The sequence below is a fragment of the Astyanax mexicanus genome, chromosome 13 (genome assembly GCF_023375975.1).
Source record: "Astyanax mexicanus isolate ESR-SI-001 chromosome 13, AstMex3_surface, whole genome shotgun sequence".
NCBI lineage: Eukaryota > Metazoa > Chordata > Actinopteri > Characiformes > Acestrorhamphidae > Astyanax > Astyanax mexicanus.
In genome coordinates, this window is record NC_064420.1 from 14823604 (window position 1) to 14842264 (window position 18661).

An 18661-nucleotide genomic window follows, 5' to 3' on the forward strand; every position below is an offset into this window, starting at 1 on the left:
GTTTGTGTAATTGATTTATCTTTATTTATATTAATCTACGGTATATTTAGCATGTATATAAACTATTCTGACAGGTTGTGTTTAAAAAGAAAAAAAAAAACATAAAAATTATGAATTTAGTCCATAATAATGAAATAATCAGTGTATTTACACACCCCACAGTGTATGTCCACTGCTGTATGCCACAGGCTTTAATCAGCTGCACTGGAATCAGGCATAGTAAAACATCTTCTAGCAGTAGATTATATTATATACAGTACTGTGGTGCTTGAAAGTTTGTGAACCTTTTAGAAGTTTCTATATTTCTGCAAAAATAAATGTTACACATGGTAATGTATTTTTTTGAGGGAAATAATCCAATATTACACATTTGTGAGTGCCAAAAGTATGTCAACTCTGTTTTCAGTATCTGATGTGACTTTCCAGTAACTGTTGATCAGTTCTACACACCGGTTGTTGGTGGATTTCCTCACATTAACTGCTCACTTCAGGTTCTTCCACATTTTGATTGGATTAAGGTCAGGACTTTTTGACTCTGCCCCGTTCCATAACATTAGCTTTAATCTTCTTCAATCATTCTTTGGTAGAACGACTTGTGTGCTTAGGGTCGTTGTTTTGCTGCATGACCCACCTTCTTTTGAGATTCAGTTCATGGACAGACGTCCTGACGCTTTCCCTTAGTATTCTCTGATATAATTCAGAATTAATTGTTCCATCAATGAGGGCAAGCCGTGCTAAACCAGAAGCAGCTTAACAGACCCAAATTATAATACTACCACCACCATGTTTCACAGATGGAATAAGGTTTCTATGCTGCAATGCAGTGTTTTCCTTTCTCCAAACAGAACACTTTGTATTTAAACCAAGTAGTTCTATTTTGGTCTTATCTGTCCACAAATCCTTATTTCAATAGCTTTGTGGCTTGTCCATGTGATCTTTGGCAAACTGCAGACGAGCAGCAATGTTCTTTTTGGAGAACAGTGGCTTTTTTTCTTTTACCCCTGACATTGCTCACCATTGTTGTTCAGTGTTCTCCTGATGGTAGTCTCATAAACACTGACATTAGCCAATGTGATAGAGACCTTCAGTTGCTTTGTAGTTTCCCTGGGGTCCTTTGTGACCTCGTTGACTATTACATGCCTTGCTCTTGGGGTGATCTTTTTTGGTTAACTACTCCTGGGGAGGGTAAAATTGGTCTTGATATTCTCTCCATTTCTACAAAAATTGTCTGACTTTGGATTGGTGGAGTTCAAACACTAAAGATATGGTTTTGTGACCTTTTTCAGCCTGATGAGCATCAACAACTCTTTTTTGGAGGTCCACTTACACCTGATATTAGAATCATTGTCTTCTCATTAAGCGAAAACATCTGACTTTATTTTCAAACTGCTAATCCTAGAAGTTTACAAACTTTCGCCACTCTCAAATATGTAATTGGATCATTTTCCTCCAAGAATAATATTTTTTTATTTCACTTCTTTATTTACTTTTAAGACTTAAAAATCTAATGTTTTAGATCTGTATAAGGGCACTCACCAGGTGTGGCTCCTGGGCAGCCAGTTCTCCTTCCCAGTTTTCTCAATGCAGAACTTCTGTGGCCCGTTGCTCCCTATAAAAACACACATAACTGTAGTTCCCAGTGCTGCATATTATTAAGTATATTCACACACTCAGCAGAACTTAGAGGTTTGAGTCAAGGACGCTCTGCCCATTTAAGGGTTCAGCTGTTTTTGACAGAGGTAGATTCAGACGTGGATGCTATTGATCCAGCAAACTACCCATGGATCCATCTGCTACTTTCTCTGCTGATGGCACGTTTTCTCTTTCTAAAGTAGGTAAGAATAGGCTGCTACACTTTATTTAGTTTATTTCCTCCATTAAAGCTCCCATTTAAACGGAGCAACTCAGCACATTACAATAATCTCATTTAAAAAGCATTAAAACTACCCTGAGATATTATAACACAGTAAAAAGGCTCTTTTATATACTTTGCATAATACTTTATTCATACGCTGATCAAACACAGATGAGCCACAACATTAAAACCAACTCTGTGATACGTTGCAGTGTCTTACCCATGAGGTCAGCAAAGCCTCCCACAGGAAGACGACACGTTCCAGTGACGAACTGCAGCAGACGCATACGCTTCTCGTTGTCCATCTCCTTGACCAACTTCAGACACAGAAAGAGGTTAGAGACGAGCCTATCTGCTGGATCCTGTCTAACTCAGGAAAAGGAGACTGGATTTTGAAGTAGATAGCTTAGGGTTGAAAAATGCTCACAAGAATTCTTATATAACAATAATAATTATTATATAATTATATAATTTTAATAAGTAAATAGTTACACTTTAAAGTGTGATGTTATTTGTTTGCCTATTCATTTATTTCTTTGCATGCTTGTTTGCTTGATCTCTTGGCACAATCACAAAATTACAAAAACAAAAAACAAAAAAAAAGACTGCACTCATTTAAAGGCCATACAAAAACAATATTAATATATTAACTACAAAGATGCATACTTTAAATAACATTTGAATTGTATCATATTAACAATCTATGGCATGAATTATATTTTTAGAGGGAAGAAAATATTTTTTTGACATTTTGGCAATTTAATATTTAATAAAAAAATCATATTTAATAAAAAAATTAAAAACAATTACAAAATAAGAAATATATATTTTATTAAATATATACAAGAGAAATATACATTAATATTAATATTTCTATTCATGATTGACTTTTTTGCCTCACTGTATTGTGTAAATATGGCCTTTTACATTATATTTATTTTAAATTTAAAAAATAAATAGAAAACTAGGGTACAGTATGGTATAAAATAGTGTAATAACAAAAAAGATAGTTTGTTGCCTGAGGGCAACACCATGCATAGAGGGTTAAAATTGTTCAAAAAAGATAAAAGAATATTCTTTTTTATTTGACCCTCATATCATATTTATTTATCTTCATTTAAATAATCATCTTTTTTAGTTTCTGCTGTTTTTGTTATTTAATATTTTAATTTTCACTTGACTATTATGAAAATTATAAATACATAGAAAACCATATTTATTAATTACATTTATTTATTAATTTACAAATAATGTATTTAATATACAGAATATTTAACATATAAATAACTAAATCAAATTTATAATTTTGCTCGCTTACAGAGTGGAACTAGATGTTAGTGTTTGTTTAGAATATAGTTACCATTATAAATGATGTAGTAAAATAATACAGGGACAAGCTAATTATAAAGTAATACTAAATGCTAGTAATTAGAATCTAAAAAGTTTGCCTGTGGATCATCATATAGAAATTTGGATCATGATAGTATGATTTGTATATAATCGCAGTAGTTCTGTAGAATTTCTCATTAGATGGTTTAAATTTAAATGATCATACAAACTGACTGGTGCTTCTGCACACTTCTTGCTACAGTGTGAAGCAGTGAAGAACTGTCTTTAGACCGTACAGAGTGTTGAAGTACCTGCCAGAACCAGACGATCTGCTTGTTGCCACGAGCGTAGTGTCTGTAGATCGTGTTTCTCTGCCAGTCGGCCAGATCGATCTCCTGCATTCCACACAGCAACACCTGCAGCAGAGCAACACAGAGAGCCTGATCAAATCACTGTTCATACAACAAGCAAGACAAGCTGTAAGCGTGTGTCTGAATCAGTGTGTTATATCAAACTGCCTGTACTAAAGTTGTGTGATGAACTTCAGGCCCACTGATCAGCCTGTTCTACAGTGACGTACCTCAAGCTCTTTGGCATCAAAATACTGCAGGTACTGCTGAGGTAGGACCTCGTTGAATCCCTCAAAGAAGGCCTGCGTCTGCTCCTCCACCCCACGGGACAGCCTCCACTCTGCCACCAGCCTGCAGAGGAGGTATACAAATAAACTTAAGAGCTGAAGCTTCTTCATTCACAAAAAACAGGGTCTCTGCAGGTATGAGGAAATTACACTTTTTAAGATGTTTTAATGTCACTCTGAGAAACAATTGAGACCACTTTCGGCATAAAAACACAGCAAAAAACTCAAGAATTACAGTAAACTTGTAATTCCTTTATTTTCTGATGAATCAATATTTCGAATCAACTTGAACTTTGCCAAAATAAAGCCAGAGTTTAGGTTCAGTCTGCTGTTAATTCTCAAAAAAACGCCTAAATACTCACTTTATTGGAAGCTTAGCTAGCTCTGTAAGTCGGACTGTGTTGCTGGGACTCCAAACATTTTTTTTTTTTTTTTTTTTACAGATTTGATGTTGTGTTTCTCAAACTAAGTAGCACTTTGTTGCAGGACAGAGTAATAAGGTCATCTTTAGCTGATACAAACTTAGAATAGGGCCTGTGTTTCCAGCTAGACAACGCACATCTCTCTCCTTTCTGCATTGTATATGTTTGCTCCCTCTGTGCTGCGTGGTATAACACAATTTCATGATGAAGTCACTCCCCAAGATGCAAGAAGAAAGCAAAAATATATCTATTAGCTAAGGAAAATGACAAAAAAATGAAAAGAAATGCACAGTGACTTGAATAAGTAAATTTATTTCGATTACTGGATTGGAATAAAGAAACGTGTTAGACCATTTGTTACTGAAAAAAGTGGTTAAATTAGAGTAAGTTACTAAGTAACGTGTTACTGACATCACTGCAGCGCGCATCATATCAATTACTAGGGATTGCTTGCAAACAACTGTAAAAATTGCAATTACCAAGCCAAGTCTTACATTTTTAGTCTTGAAAATCTCCATGTTTTCTACTACTAATAGCTGAATAACCTCCAGAGACCTTACTCTGGTGACTGAGGCATCAGATATTCACATACGTATTTGACGTGCAGTTAGTGGGCAAACAGAGATGCTGTTATCATGAGATTTGTAGTTTAATCATCATGTAAAAACACTGGTATTCCCCCAGAAAGTAAACATTTAAGACTTAAGTAAATTAAATGTAAGACAATGGATGAAAATTTGACAATTCTTAAGACCTTAAATTTAAGGTTCTGCATTTTAGACATTTTAAGACTTTTTAAGACCCTGTGGGAACCCTGCAATATCAAATCTGAAACGTCTACATATGAAAATAATATAAAAAAAATCTACTGTCTACTGCATATTTAAGGCCTCTTTTAGATAAATGATTTTAAGACTTTTCAAGGATCTGCAGATACCCTGATGCAAGCATGTTTTAAAGTAGGGGTTTAAAGTAGCCATGAAGATTTACAGAATGTTTGTTAACAGAACAATGTTTTCTCTGCTTACTCACTTACTAAACTGAATCTATGCAATTTAGCATTATACAGGGGACTGGGTTTTCAAAAAGGATCTTAGGCTGAATAGAAAAGCTCCTCATGCCTACACTAAACGTCAAAATGTTTATGGACCACCTATTCTAAAAAATACATTCATCTACTTTAAGGCAGTTTTCACAACAACACTATTTGATCCAGTTAAAACTGAGTGTGGTTCGTTTGTACCTTTAGTATGGTTCGATTGAGCAGGTGTGAAAACTGTAATCGCACATGGGTGCGGATCAAAATAACCAGACCCAGATACAAAACATACTCCTTTTATTTGAGCTACAGTGCTGATAAGGCGCAGTTTAATCTGATATATTAGTATATATATATATCAGATAATGCTAATTACCACAGCTGTGAACAAACGCTGTCTCTGGCTCTCTCACACGATGTGTGCTGCGTTCATTGCTCACAGCTGCACAACTTAGTTTACTACATCTGTTCTGCACCTCCCATAGAAAACAGTTTGAAAGTGCAGCGGCAAATTTTGTGGGTTAAAGCAGCTTCACACTGCACAGATATACACACTGGAACACAGAATCTTCTCGCTGTATTTACTTTCTTGCCCCTGTTCCAGACAGCTCTGACCAATCAGAGGAGACAGTGTGCTCCCCTGATTTATTGGCGTGAATTTTGTTGCGTTTGGGTTTTTGCCTGTGTGAAACCAAACCAAACAGTGGGGGAAAACTCTAAGTAAATTAACTAATCAGCTGATCCAGACCATAGAAACCAACTACAGGTGTGAAAACACCCTGTTTTGCATCTGTGCTGACACAGACGTAGAAATGCACAAACCTTGTCTAGAACAGAACTCTCTGGAGCAGATCAACCTGATGAACCTGTTGACACCATGCTTAATACCAGGCATGCTATAAAGGGGTATAAAGCCTCCCAGCATTAAGCTGTAGAGCACTGTAACTGTGTTATTTGAAATGATGTGTTGCACACAAGTAATACAGTCTCAGAGCCCTAGAGTGCATGTTTATATCTACCTGATATACTCCTCCTTGTTCTCCTCTGTGACCTGAATGTCGCCTCCCTCTGGTTTCAGCTCGTGAGTGGTGATCTCCCCCAGGATATCCTTATCCACACAGAAGAACATCTCCAGACCACACTCCTCTATGTTATTCTCCCTGTGCGCACACACACACAAATATAAGAAACCACACATGCACAAACTCTCACACACGTGTGCTGTTCTACATGCCTAAAGTACTTCGTTATGGACGTTAAAGCAAGCCCTGATAATGAGCGTAAAACAGTTGCGCATCATTTTATATTTTACAAAGCACAGTGTCACTTGTGTACAGATAACACATCACAGAAGGCAATATCCAAGTGTTCATTTTGACACGAGATATTTATTTAGTTTTAGTCTTCTGACTAAAATGTGTAATAGTTTTAGTCACATTTTATTCATTTAGTTACAAGTTTTAGTCTACTTTTATTCAACAAAAATAGTTTGTTTTAGATGAATACATTTTTGTCTGATAAACTGTATCTATTACATATTTTTATGCTTTTATTTGATTTTTTATGCTATTTAGATTTGTGTTTTTTTATTTTGAGATTATTTATTGCTTATGTTTATTAAAGATTTATTAAAGGTGTACGATAGGATTTCTGCTCTTGCTCATGAATATTCATACATGCAAACTTATTGCCTCTGATTGGCTTACAGCGCTGCAACACCAGCATGACAACTGTTAGAGACTTTTTAAAATATAGACATTTTTACACTCATACCAGTCTTTGCAATGGTCATATGTTACTTTACAACATGTGTAATGTCCTGATAAGTGCAGTTCAGCCACTGATCTAGTCTTAGAGTCTCTGTTAAATGCCAAATCCACCGGAGATCCTATGTAAACCTACAGTTACACACAGAGGTGGGTAGTCTATGCCCAGTAAGTAAAAATCCATCCCAGGGCTCAGCCAACAAAACCCCAGGGTGGATTTTTACTTACTGGGCCTGGACTACCCACCTCTGTGTGTAACTGTAGGTTTACATAGGATCACCTCTGCTTACACAAGATAGCTAGCTAGAGATAAGTAACTAGTGTAAACAGAACTGTTCTTAACATACATGCCTATACTTGTACTTTGCTGGTGGTGTTCTATGGACAAATTCTAACCATTTGTTCCTTAGCTCTGAATTACTATGCAATGCATATAACACTGATGTATTATTTGCACAAATAACACAGGAAAGAACTTCTGCCATGTTTTTCCTATCGCTGTTAGCTCCTGTCTGACGAGAGGGCGTCACTGTGTGGCTTCAGCTGTGCCTGTGGGTGGTCACGAGCCAAGGTGGGCGAGGCCATGAATACTAATTCACTAATTGACGTAGACACAGGGCTATTCCTGACGACTCGTTTTTCTGAATATTATCTTTTACTAGCTACTTCAAGGGTTTTTTTTACATTTAAATTATTCTAATGTTTATAGCTCAGTTGCTTTAAAACCTATTAAGATCATAAAACAACTAATGATAAGTATTTAAAATGATCCACTATTGCAGTACAGGTTTATATATGCTTTCAGCCTCCACTTTTATTACTTAACAACAATATTTTTTAACTTGTCCAGTCCAGTAACAGAATTAGTATGCAGTATTAGGCTGATGTATAAAATCGCTGGTTAGCTGTGGGTGTACTTTACACACAGTGATCTCTGTTCCTATGCAGATACACAGACATACATTATAAAACCTTCTGTACTTCCCAGCTTTAAAATCCAAGCAATCACTGTATTAACAGAGACAGGGGTTTTCTGACAGAAACAGTGAGGGACCGAACTTTAGTGAGGGCTGTGTGAATTGTGTCTCGCTGCTCGATTTCATGAGGTGTTTGTGGCCTATATGAACATGTTAGCTAATAATCATGGAAGGCACAGATCCCTTTAAGACATTACACAACGCTAAACTAAACCAGAGACATATAAAAATAACGGAGTTATGTTACGTGCATAACCTGCCTTCTGCAATATGCTTTTAAATGTCTTGGTGATGAAACATAATAAAGCCTTACCATTTTTGCTGTTTTCTACTGAATTTATTTAATTGGAATAAATCCATGGAAGCATGTCTGAACTTTTCCATTCATTCTTTTTTTTCCCCACAATGACGCACTGTGTGAATCAGCTGTGTGGCAGAGGGTCTGTGTGAGGGGCTTGGCGGAACACATGTATATTCCGCAGGTCAGTGAGGTGTTCTTCCATTGGACATGGCAAAAGTCAGGGGACACAATGTTACTTCCTGTCCTATGGCTTTTAGAATGTGAGTCCATATTTCTCAGTGCTATTCAGTTTAGAGCGTGTCAGTGGTAGCTAATGTGGGATTATCACTGCTCTGTGGGTGTGAATGTTTAACTGGTCACTGGACAAAGCAGTAGAACTCACTTGATCCAGATGAGAGAGTTGTAGAACTCCGGGTCGATGGACTCCAGGTCTCCAAGTCCCACTGGTTTGTTGAGAATGCGCTTATAAAAAGGCTGTGAGAAGCCAGTGTCAATGAACTTCCCGTGGAACAAGGCCTGAGGAAACACAAGAGAAATGACCAAACATATGATCAAATTATATCTGGGATGAAACAACTGATGGCTCAGAATCAACAAGAATCATCAAAATATAAATGAAAAGCTTAGAGGGGATTAATATATATAAAAAAATACATTACAAATAGGCTTATCAAAGTTGGGATGTGAATAAAGGCATGACTATTCACAGTAGGGGTGCGCCATATCACACCGTACGCACTAATATTGCAAAAAAACTAAAACAAAAAATCTCCCATATTGTGATTTTGTGATATTCTTGACAGCTGTCAGCTTTGTAATTATTTTGCTATTTACACGCACTTAATATTTTTTGCTGCATTACTTTATTTTGTTCAATGTTTTTATTTTGTATAATTATTTTACACAAACTTGGTCTTGGTAATTTACTGTTTAAAAAATAGGTAAACATTTTTAGATTAGTTTTTTTGTTTTTACTGAATATATACAGTAGTTGTGGAGAAGTTCAATCTTTAAATGAATAAAAAAAAATGTTTTGTCTTATCGCCAAGAATATTGCTATCACTAAACTACCCTGAAACATTGTTATTATTATTATTATTATTTTTTTACATTATTATTTTTGTATTATTATTATTCACTAATAAACCCACCCACCCACTACAACTGCCTTATCACTTGCAATGCTGCGGACAGCAGGAGGGTGAGAAAGATCACATGACTATTTTTCAACTCAACAGCAACCCAACAGCAAACAGACTCTGCTTCCACCCAACATCACAATGGGAGTCATGAGGGGAGAGAGTTCCATCTTCCCACTGCGAGAGAACAAGACCAACTGTGCTCTGCTGCTGATGGCTGTACTAAAGCCAGATATGGTAGATTTGTGAAGTTTCTCTCATCGCAAAGCAGCACGACTCAGTATTCAAAATCACAATTTTATCCTATTTAGATCCTTTAAAGGAGAACTCTAGTGTGAAATGGACTTGGGGTTTAGTGGTAACACATGATAAGAATCGTTTTTTGTTGAACAGCCCACCAACTTTCACCTCTCTGCATTCCATAAAACAGCAATTTTAGCTGATGCTCCCAACAGACTTACAGTGCTATAGTTTTTCTCATGCAAAGAAATCTCAGCTTTAAAAAAAAACTGTTTATACACAAAGTACCAACTGACGAGCACAAATGAATAGGTAGGATAGAGGAACAGACTGCATAATTAATTCTGTGGAAATGCATGAATATAATAGACATTTTAAGCAACAGCTGAGGTAATTTTACAATCTGTTCCCCTATCCTACCTATTCGTTCATTTTCGCCCATGGAATTAAGGCTGGTTTGTACTTCTGCTTCAAGTCAACGCGTTGCCTACAGCATTGCCTGCGCAAGAACCCTACGCAGTGGGATGTGTTTATACTTCTGTGAGTGCATGTTGTTCTGCAGTTTAAACTGTAAAGGCAGGACACTCTAGGCAAAAAATCATGACCAATCAGACCTGTTGCTGTCCATAACACGTAGTTTCATATCAGGGAAGGTGCACTCCGGGCTACAGTGTAGAGTACGAGGCAAAGTGCAGGGTACACATAGGTTAAAACATGGGGTCAATGCAAACAAATAAACTGAAATAAAGGTACTGTATTTATAAACAGTCTTTTTTCATAAATTATTTGTACACTTCCAAAGTTGTCAGTGCCTCCTTTTAAATGTTAAAGGCCCTCAGAATTCTAACAGTAAAGTGTGGAGCTACTTTGAGCTTGTAAACAGTGTAAACATAGAGATTTATTTGCATGAGAAACGTTATGCCCCTATCAATAGCATTCTTAACCTGTTGTGGCTAAAAGTGTTGTATAACAGAAAGCTGGGGGTGAACAGTGGTGGGCTATTCGACAAAAAATTGCACTTGTTTTCACATTGGATTTCTCCTTTAAGCCATTTCTCATAAGGCTTAGCTGTGTAGCTCCTCCCATTAAAACAGCTTCATTTTCATGGTACATGGCTGATAGTAAACATTTCTTTAGTTTCAAATTAGAGCAAATCATACAAAGACGTATGATCTATCTTAACAAATTAATGTTCTTTTTATTTTAATAAATCGAAATGAATTATCTGAATTATTTTACATCTCTAATTATAATTAGATAATCATATAGTTTTAAATATTACTATTTCTTTTGGTATAATATTATTTATCAACACATCACCACTTCATATTGAAATCCTCAGAAGCACAGCAGTCCAGTACAGTCAGTGCACACTGTCAATCCGTCTTACCATAGCAATGAAGCGTCCAATGAATCGGAAGTATTTGAGATGGTCTGGGTTGATGTATGAGGCTGGATTGATCTGCAGACAGTAATTATCTTTTCCAGCATACTCAAACAGGCAGTACATCGGGTTCAGCACTTCATGGGACAGCAGGAAGAACCACTCCCTAACGGACACAGACATGATTAGATCGAGATTTCACATCTTTCAGAATGACATTAATAATGATAAAATTATTACAAAATAGCATGTGCAGAGAAATATCCTGAGCTATTTGAAAATGTACTATAATATTTCTATATTTACTGCCCATATTCAATTATTCCATTATTTCAGAGACTGTATTGCATATAAATATTAGTTTGACCTCTAGAGGGCGGCTATGAGTAATGGACTGTTTTATCTATAATTTGAGTGCAGTAGACTCTTTAATATTATATTAAACATCATTTGTTTGTTGCTGGTCAAGAGTTAGGCTGGCCTCACTGATGTTTTAGCTAATTTATCATAATACGGAAAAACGAATAGGAATTATTTGGCTTATAATATAAGAAGTGTTATGAAATAATAATTAAATAATTTCATTAGATACCATATCGAATGCAGGGTTTTTACCTTGCTACACCACCATAGTCGAGACCCTCCTCCCCAGGAAAGATGATCCACAGTCTTCGGCGAAGGTCTTGGGCACTAAAGCTCATTATCTGTTTAAACAAAACATAAAAAAGAATGATTTAATAACGTGCATTAATTAAAGATTACATCTCTACTTATAGCAAGCTAAGTTGATTGAATCTGATGTGAAGATTATGGTTCTCTGCAACAAGAGTAACAAGAGCAGATTTTGTGTTTAGACCTCAGAATGGAAATTAATGCCAGGTTCACACTACACAAATTGGGGATGTTTTGGTGCTCGCACAGTCACGTAGTGTGAACTACTGAAAGACGCGCGCCGAGACGTCGCCGACTGTTCGCCGACGAGACGCATGGCAAATATTTGCCATGCTAGATATTTGACCCAGTCGGTGACTGGAAGTCTAATCACTTTCGGTCCCCCCTGTTATATCATGAAATGACCATTAAACTCTTGAATGAGCCCACGAGTGAGTCCTCTATGAATGGGGGTCAATGGAGCTAAAAGGTAAAACTTTAAATTAAACATAATAATAACCTACTTGTTCTGAATATTTTTTTAAAAATGTATTTTACTAAAAAAGGCAAAGAAAGCATGCCTGTATGTTTCTGTTTATCTACAGAAAACGAGTTTTATACTGTAAAGCACTAGCAAACATATAATTTGTGAAAATAATAATATGTGTGAAATATATAATGTGTGAAAAGCACAACAACTGACAACTCAAAGAGCCGTGTAGTGTGAACCTGGCATTAATATAATCAGTAATCAATTTTTAGGGCATTTTTACACTTGTCCCAAATTAATGAGTATACACCCAAAATCCTAGGCTTGTTTGGGGGAGGGGCTTTTTAAAACCCAATCCAAACTGTGCATTGAACGTACAATTCCATATGTCACCTTTTTGCGTGTAGTTTCAAAAAAGTTTTGGCCGTTTGCTGCTTTTATTATTTTGATTGAATATAAACACTCAATGGGTTTACAGGAGGACCAGAGATCGGCATTCTAGACAGTTACTGACCCAGAAAACAATTTTCACACCTGACCGAATAAACCGAACTCACAGAGCAAGTGTTCCTGGATCTAGGAAAAAAAAAGGCTAGTGTGAAATCACTTTTAGTCAGCATGATGTTGATCTTTGAGCTTACCTGCTGAAAGGAGTCCTCGAACAGTGTTTTACGGGTCACGTTGATTTTGATGTGCTGCGGCAAAGCTAATTGCTACAGAAAAAAAGTGTACATATATAAAAGTGAGAGAAAAGACATGAAAACAGTTCGTAACTGTCACAGAAATAAATAAAACAAGAATTTACAAACCTGACACCAGAATCTGAAGTACTGCACTTTGGCTTTGAAGTCTCGCACGTACGTGATTTGAGGGCCGTTTTCACTGAGCAAAGAAAAGGAGACAAAAAAAAGAGGTTATCGCACTCACATATAAATGTCTATACCCAGCTTGTCCAGCCATATTGCACAATCCTATGTTGTAAAAAAAATATACATATTTTTAAATCTTTTTTTTATACAATATGAGACTGTGTAATAATTTTATATTTGCAATAGTTTGCTCATTGTCATTGTTTTCAAGGGCTATGTGCAATTTCACCAATTGTATCTTACTGTAATTTTCTGTGAATCTTTTGTGCTTTTTATTTTTGTAAAAAAAATATATATTAAATTCCTTGATAATTTATTTAGGGAAAATATAGTTTTCTAATTGTATTTATTATAAAACTGGAGAGGATCACACCTTAATCTCTTTATACCTGAAATTATAAAAAATAAATTAATCTATTCTCTGAAACTCTATCTGAGCATCTGAATGGATCTGAATTCATTAGTGCACTGAAAGTGTCTTAAAAACAAATGATCAATCATTCCAGTGTGAGTGGACTCATTTGTTTGTGTAAACTCATAAAGAAGATAAAAGCAAACATCTTCACTCCTCTATAAAAAAAACACACAAACCAGTTCTTCTGGTTATGCGAGTGATGACACTAGAGAAGCAGTTTCTGTTTGATGGAATTGCTTTTACTGTAAACAGGGACTGTTCACATAACCTGAGTCGACTGAAAGTAATAACCAAGCCTATCAAAATATAGAACAATTTAGTAAAAAAAAATATGATAACTGTCTTAGAAATCCTGATATCGATGTAACGATACAAATATTTAACATCCTAAATCAGTTTAAACTGTTTTAAAAAGGTTTTTTAGCACTTGGCTTGGCTGCCCTTATTTTTTCCCAAGATAAGAAGTTGATGGTGTGTTTTCACTCTGGACCTCTACAATACTCTGCCTCGCTCTACCTCCAGCCTTATGTCATGTCACATGAGCACAGTCTGTAGTGTGAAAAGCTCCTTTACAGCACTAGTTTATTAATGTGACTTAGGACCAAATGCATTTCAGGATGAACATAAGGATGAGTCAGCTATAGTGGTATTTGACTGCAGGGTATCTGCAGGTTTAGGGAAATTAATATTTTTGTTTTGTTTAGTTTTCACTTTCTCAGATGTTTTAATAACAAAACTAAGATCACTTTTGCAATAACAAGATGAGGAAAAAAAAAGAAAACAACTTAACACCAAGCTTGTGATTCCTGTATTCCAAGCCAATCTGTCATAAAAACATAAATGAACAGTTTCGCACAAACAAAAGTGAAACTGCTTGTGCTCTGCAAATAGTGTCCAGTGCAAAATTTGAGTGGTCCAGCTGTTTTTTTTTCTTCTTCATGCCTAGAGCAGCATCTATGCTAGCTAAAAAAAAAAAAAAAAAGTAATAAACATAGGTGAAAATAGCTTCACTTGCAGCGATATGCAATGCCAAATTATGGCCTTAAAAGTTATTAGGCCTAGTCTTCAGGGATGCACCAATATAGTAATTCTGTGCTGATGCCGATATACGATATAACTTAGAGATTAGATACTCCCATGTAACTTAATTTTTTTTATTTTGCCTTATTTTGTAGCTAACTGGTCCTTACCTAGACTGTTCACAGCTTTAAACTAGTTTTTAATTTATCAAATTAAATAAAACAATAGATACAGCTTTGAAAAAAAAATAAGAGACCACTTCAGTTTCTGAATCAGTTTCTCTGATTTTGCTATTTATAGGTAAATGTTTGAGTAAAAATGAACATTGTTGTTTTATTCTATAAACTACTGACAACATTTCTCCCAAATTCCAAATAAAAATATCACCATTTAGAGCATTTAAATAAAAAAAAAGATGCAGTGCTTTCAGACCTCAAATAATGCAAAGAAAACAAGTTTATATTCATAAAGTTTTAGAAGTTCAGAAATCAATATTTGGTGGAATAACCCTGGTTTTTAATCACAGTTTTTATGCATCTTGGCATGTTCTCCTCCACCAGTCTTACACACTGCTTTTGTATAAATTTATGCCTCTCCTGGTGCATAAATTTAAGCAGTTCAGCTTGGTTTGATGGCTTGTGATCATCCATCTTCCGTTTGATTATATTCCAGAGGTAAAATCAAAGAAATGCATGATTTTTAAATGGTCTCTTATTTTTTTTCCGGAACTGTGACAAAGCTTTATATATATAAAGCTGTACATACATATATACATATATATATATATATATATATATATATATATATGTATATATATATATATATATATATATATATATATATACATATATATATATATATATATATATATATATATATATATATATATATGTAAAATTAATAACAAAAAAAAATCAAAATCAAAATTAGTTTAAATAAATGGATTTTAAAGTAGCATGGCCAGTGTTGGCCGATTGCAGCAGTGCAGTCAGCGAAACTTGGTCCTTTTCTAGCATACGACATCAAGTATCTTTTTTTTAAAAATCTGCAAAATTGGCAGATAAAGAAAGAAAAGCAATTATCGGCTGATACAGATATAATTCCAATTGTGCATCGTGCATCCCTACTAGTCTTGGACCAAGCAGTATTTTAAATGGAGAATTTACATTAAAAGGAAAACAGTTTGCAACAAGGCTTAATCCCTATGTGAGAAACAGCCCCTTTTTAAGAATTTGTGGAAACCCTGTAACTGACAGCAGGTTAAGACTCACAGTGACGATTTTCCAGTTCGAGGATCGATGTAGGTGGTGGTTCTCCTGTTGTGATCCACAAAGTACGGGATCCCATCCACAGTGAACCTCATCTCCCAGCCCTCCGGCAACGGCTTCTCATTCAGTAACCTGCAGGGTGACAATAGAGAGCATTTAATTTTTTAAATCAGCATTCTACTGCTTTTTAGAGATGAAAAAAATTCATTTACTTTTGATTAATTCTGCAGTATGTAATAAATCTAATCTACATTCCACAGTATCTTTATATGAATGCTCTTTATCAAGCCTGCAATCATGTCTGTGCCTTCCCATTAGTGATTCATCTGAAACCTTTAACAAATTAATCATTTTACCAGGTTTGGCCCAAATTTCCTCCCATAATTCACTGTTTTCACAGCGCATAGTGATGTTTTAAAAAACTTTAAAAAGTCATATTACTTTACCATTACAAATATATTTAAATATAATTAAAATTCCATTGTGTTAATTTTTTTTCTTTTTATTATTTTATTTTTCTTTCAAATATCCAATAATAAATGTTCAGTGTTAAGAAGGAACCCTATTTCTATAATTAAAAAGAAAATAAATCAGCCAAGTTCAATATCTGTCTGTAATGTTCATAAAATAATAAAATACATAAATGTCTGACCCTTGAGAGCGAGGGTCCTCCCACTGGGTGCAGCGAGTCGGGTGGTGCACGAAGTATACTCTGCCATTGGCGTCTGTTCTCTTCTCTGGAAAATGTTGGAAACAATAGAAAAAGTAGAACAAAGAAGGAGTTAGAGAAAAGAACACAGCAAACAATAAAACAATCAATCAGTGTGTCAAATCCCTATATAAAACATACCCACTCACAAAACAGAGTTACTCCCAGACTAAACATACAGAAACATTATTCACAGTTTATTTAAGTTACTGCTATAGTTAAAATCATTGTTACTCAACAGGCGTATTTTATTCTTGGTCCGGACACAAATATGTCGTACTGTTTCTACCCGCACACAGTCAGTACTTCCTCAACAATTTCGACTGCACACTTTACGCATCCTATTATATCACTGTGATATACAATATCATTTAGCCACTATAAAAGCATGTCTTATTTACTTTATCAGCACCTGTTTTACATTTGACTTTATTACTATTTATATTATAGTACAATATATAGACTAAAATAACTAAGTCACTAAGAGTACAAAAACTTAAACTGCACTATTTGACAACAATGAAGCTGTCCATCTATACAACTATGTATTTAAATATATATATATATATATATATATATATATATATATATATTTTACTTCCTCTCAGATTCCATTTCTCTAATGTCCTTTTCAAGCTGTTATTGTAAATAAGAATAAGTTTTTAATTACTTCTTTTGTCTGGACAAATTATATCAACGTTTATATAAAAGCAAATTTAGCAGGGAGTTCTGTTTTTAAGGACCTGCTTTTGTATATTTTTGTCTTATTCTATACATTTAGTTTTATATATTGCTGTATATTCAGTGTTTCTTTTCTGTTTCATTCGGTATGTATGGTAATGGGGGCTTTTAATGCCAGGACAATAGAATAGGACTCTCTAGAGCAGATAAACAAACATGAACCTCAGGCGTGGCATGGGCTACAGGGGTATAAAGCCCATTATCTATTACTTTTGGGATGAAAGTTGAAGTTGGGGTGATGAGGTGAGGTAGTGACCAGTCAAAATCCTCACTTCACTTGTTTCAGTTACGGACTACAAGCAAATTCTCATAGCAATGTGTATAAACTCTACATTTAATCTTTCCCTGAACAATAGAGATGAAAAAAGCAAGATAAACTAAAGATATTACTCTTTAATAGAAGTATTCATTTGTGTCCATACAGTGTTATTGATTATTTTTTTCCTCTCTATGGACCTTCAATCAATAACATAACTTTAAGATTCATATCTGAATAGCCCTGGTTTATACTTTAAACTCTAAGATCAGAGCTAAAATTGTTATGATTTCTGTATTTATTCATACCCCATCCATGTGGCAGTGGGCCCAGAGGGTCAAACTCCTTATTCTGAGCAGGGACAGCTTGAGGCTCCTGTAATATGAAAACAAACAAAGCAAAATGAACAACAAAATAATATAAACTATATCTTTCTAACATTTTTCTGTTTTTGTCAGTATGTCAGTATGATATGTGTAATTCATTAGTGTGTGGGGCAGTGTGTGTTTACTTCAGATGTTTGGTGTGACAGAGTAGGAAAATCAGGAAAGTGAGAAAATTTGGTTCCCCACCACTGATTTACATTAATGGTTTCAAATTACATTTATATTAATGACATCTTATACAAAATTACTTACATATGAATCATCTTACACAGATAGAAGAATGTATAATAAAGATTAATGCCCAGGCAATGGAACCCTGGTCTGCTAAAGACAGGGCAGTACACTTTACCAACCACCCGATTACCCATTAATCATGTACTGGTTTTCTCTTCATTCAGTGTTTCCTACTATGTATTAACTGATTATTTACTTTGTAATTAAAATGGTTTGGAAAGGCCAACTTACTGTTCTTCATAAACGTAATATTATTCTCGACTCTTTTTTAAACGCTACTCCTCTTCCAGCTTTCAAGCTACAACCATGACAGTTGATAGTAGGATCTTTACTAAATTATGTTTGCGTTTTTTGGAATGATACTTTGTCTTTGTTTTTCAGATTTTTCACATAGGAATCAATTCAAGTGTCTGTAAACTTTAGTCAATAATTTCAAATAGCTCCAACATGAACATTTTTTGTTATCACACATTTTTCTCATAGTAATGAGCAAACACCATGTTGAAATGTAGACGTTTTATTCCACACACCAG

General features: G+C 35.0%; 1 protein-coding gene across 1 annotated transcript in view; it reads right to left on the reverse strand.

The window, feature by feature from the left end:
* Nucleotides 1-18661, reverse strand: part of itchb (itchy E3 ubiquitin protein ligase b) — a 54086-nt gene that overhangs the window by 4267 nt on the left and 31158 nt on the right. The window contains exons 11-23 of the mRNA XM_022668596.2: nt 17817-17883; nt 16455-16539; nt 15806-15934; nt 13040-13112; nt 12872-12943; nt 11705-11793; nt 11096-11255; nt 8709-8842; nt 6302-6442; nt 3765-3885; nt 3496-3600; nt 2076-2172; nt 1537-1609 (exon numbers count right to left, since the gene is read on the reverse strand). Coding sequence (XP_022524317.2) covers nt 1537-1609; nt 2076-2172; nt 3496-3600; nt 3765-3885; nt 6302-6442; nt 8709-8842; nt 11096-11255; nt 11705-11793; nt 12872-12943; nt 13040-13112; nt 15806-15934; nt 16455-16539; nt 17817-17883 — 1346 coding nt within the window. The remainder of the gene's footprint in view (nt 1-1536; nt 1610-2075; nt 2173-3495; nt 3601-3764; nt 3886-6301; nt 6443-8708; nt 8843-11095; nt 11256-11704; nt 11794-12871; nt 12944-13039; nt 13113-15805; nt 15935-16454; nt 16540-17816; nt 17884-18661) is intronic.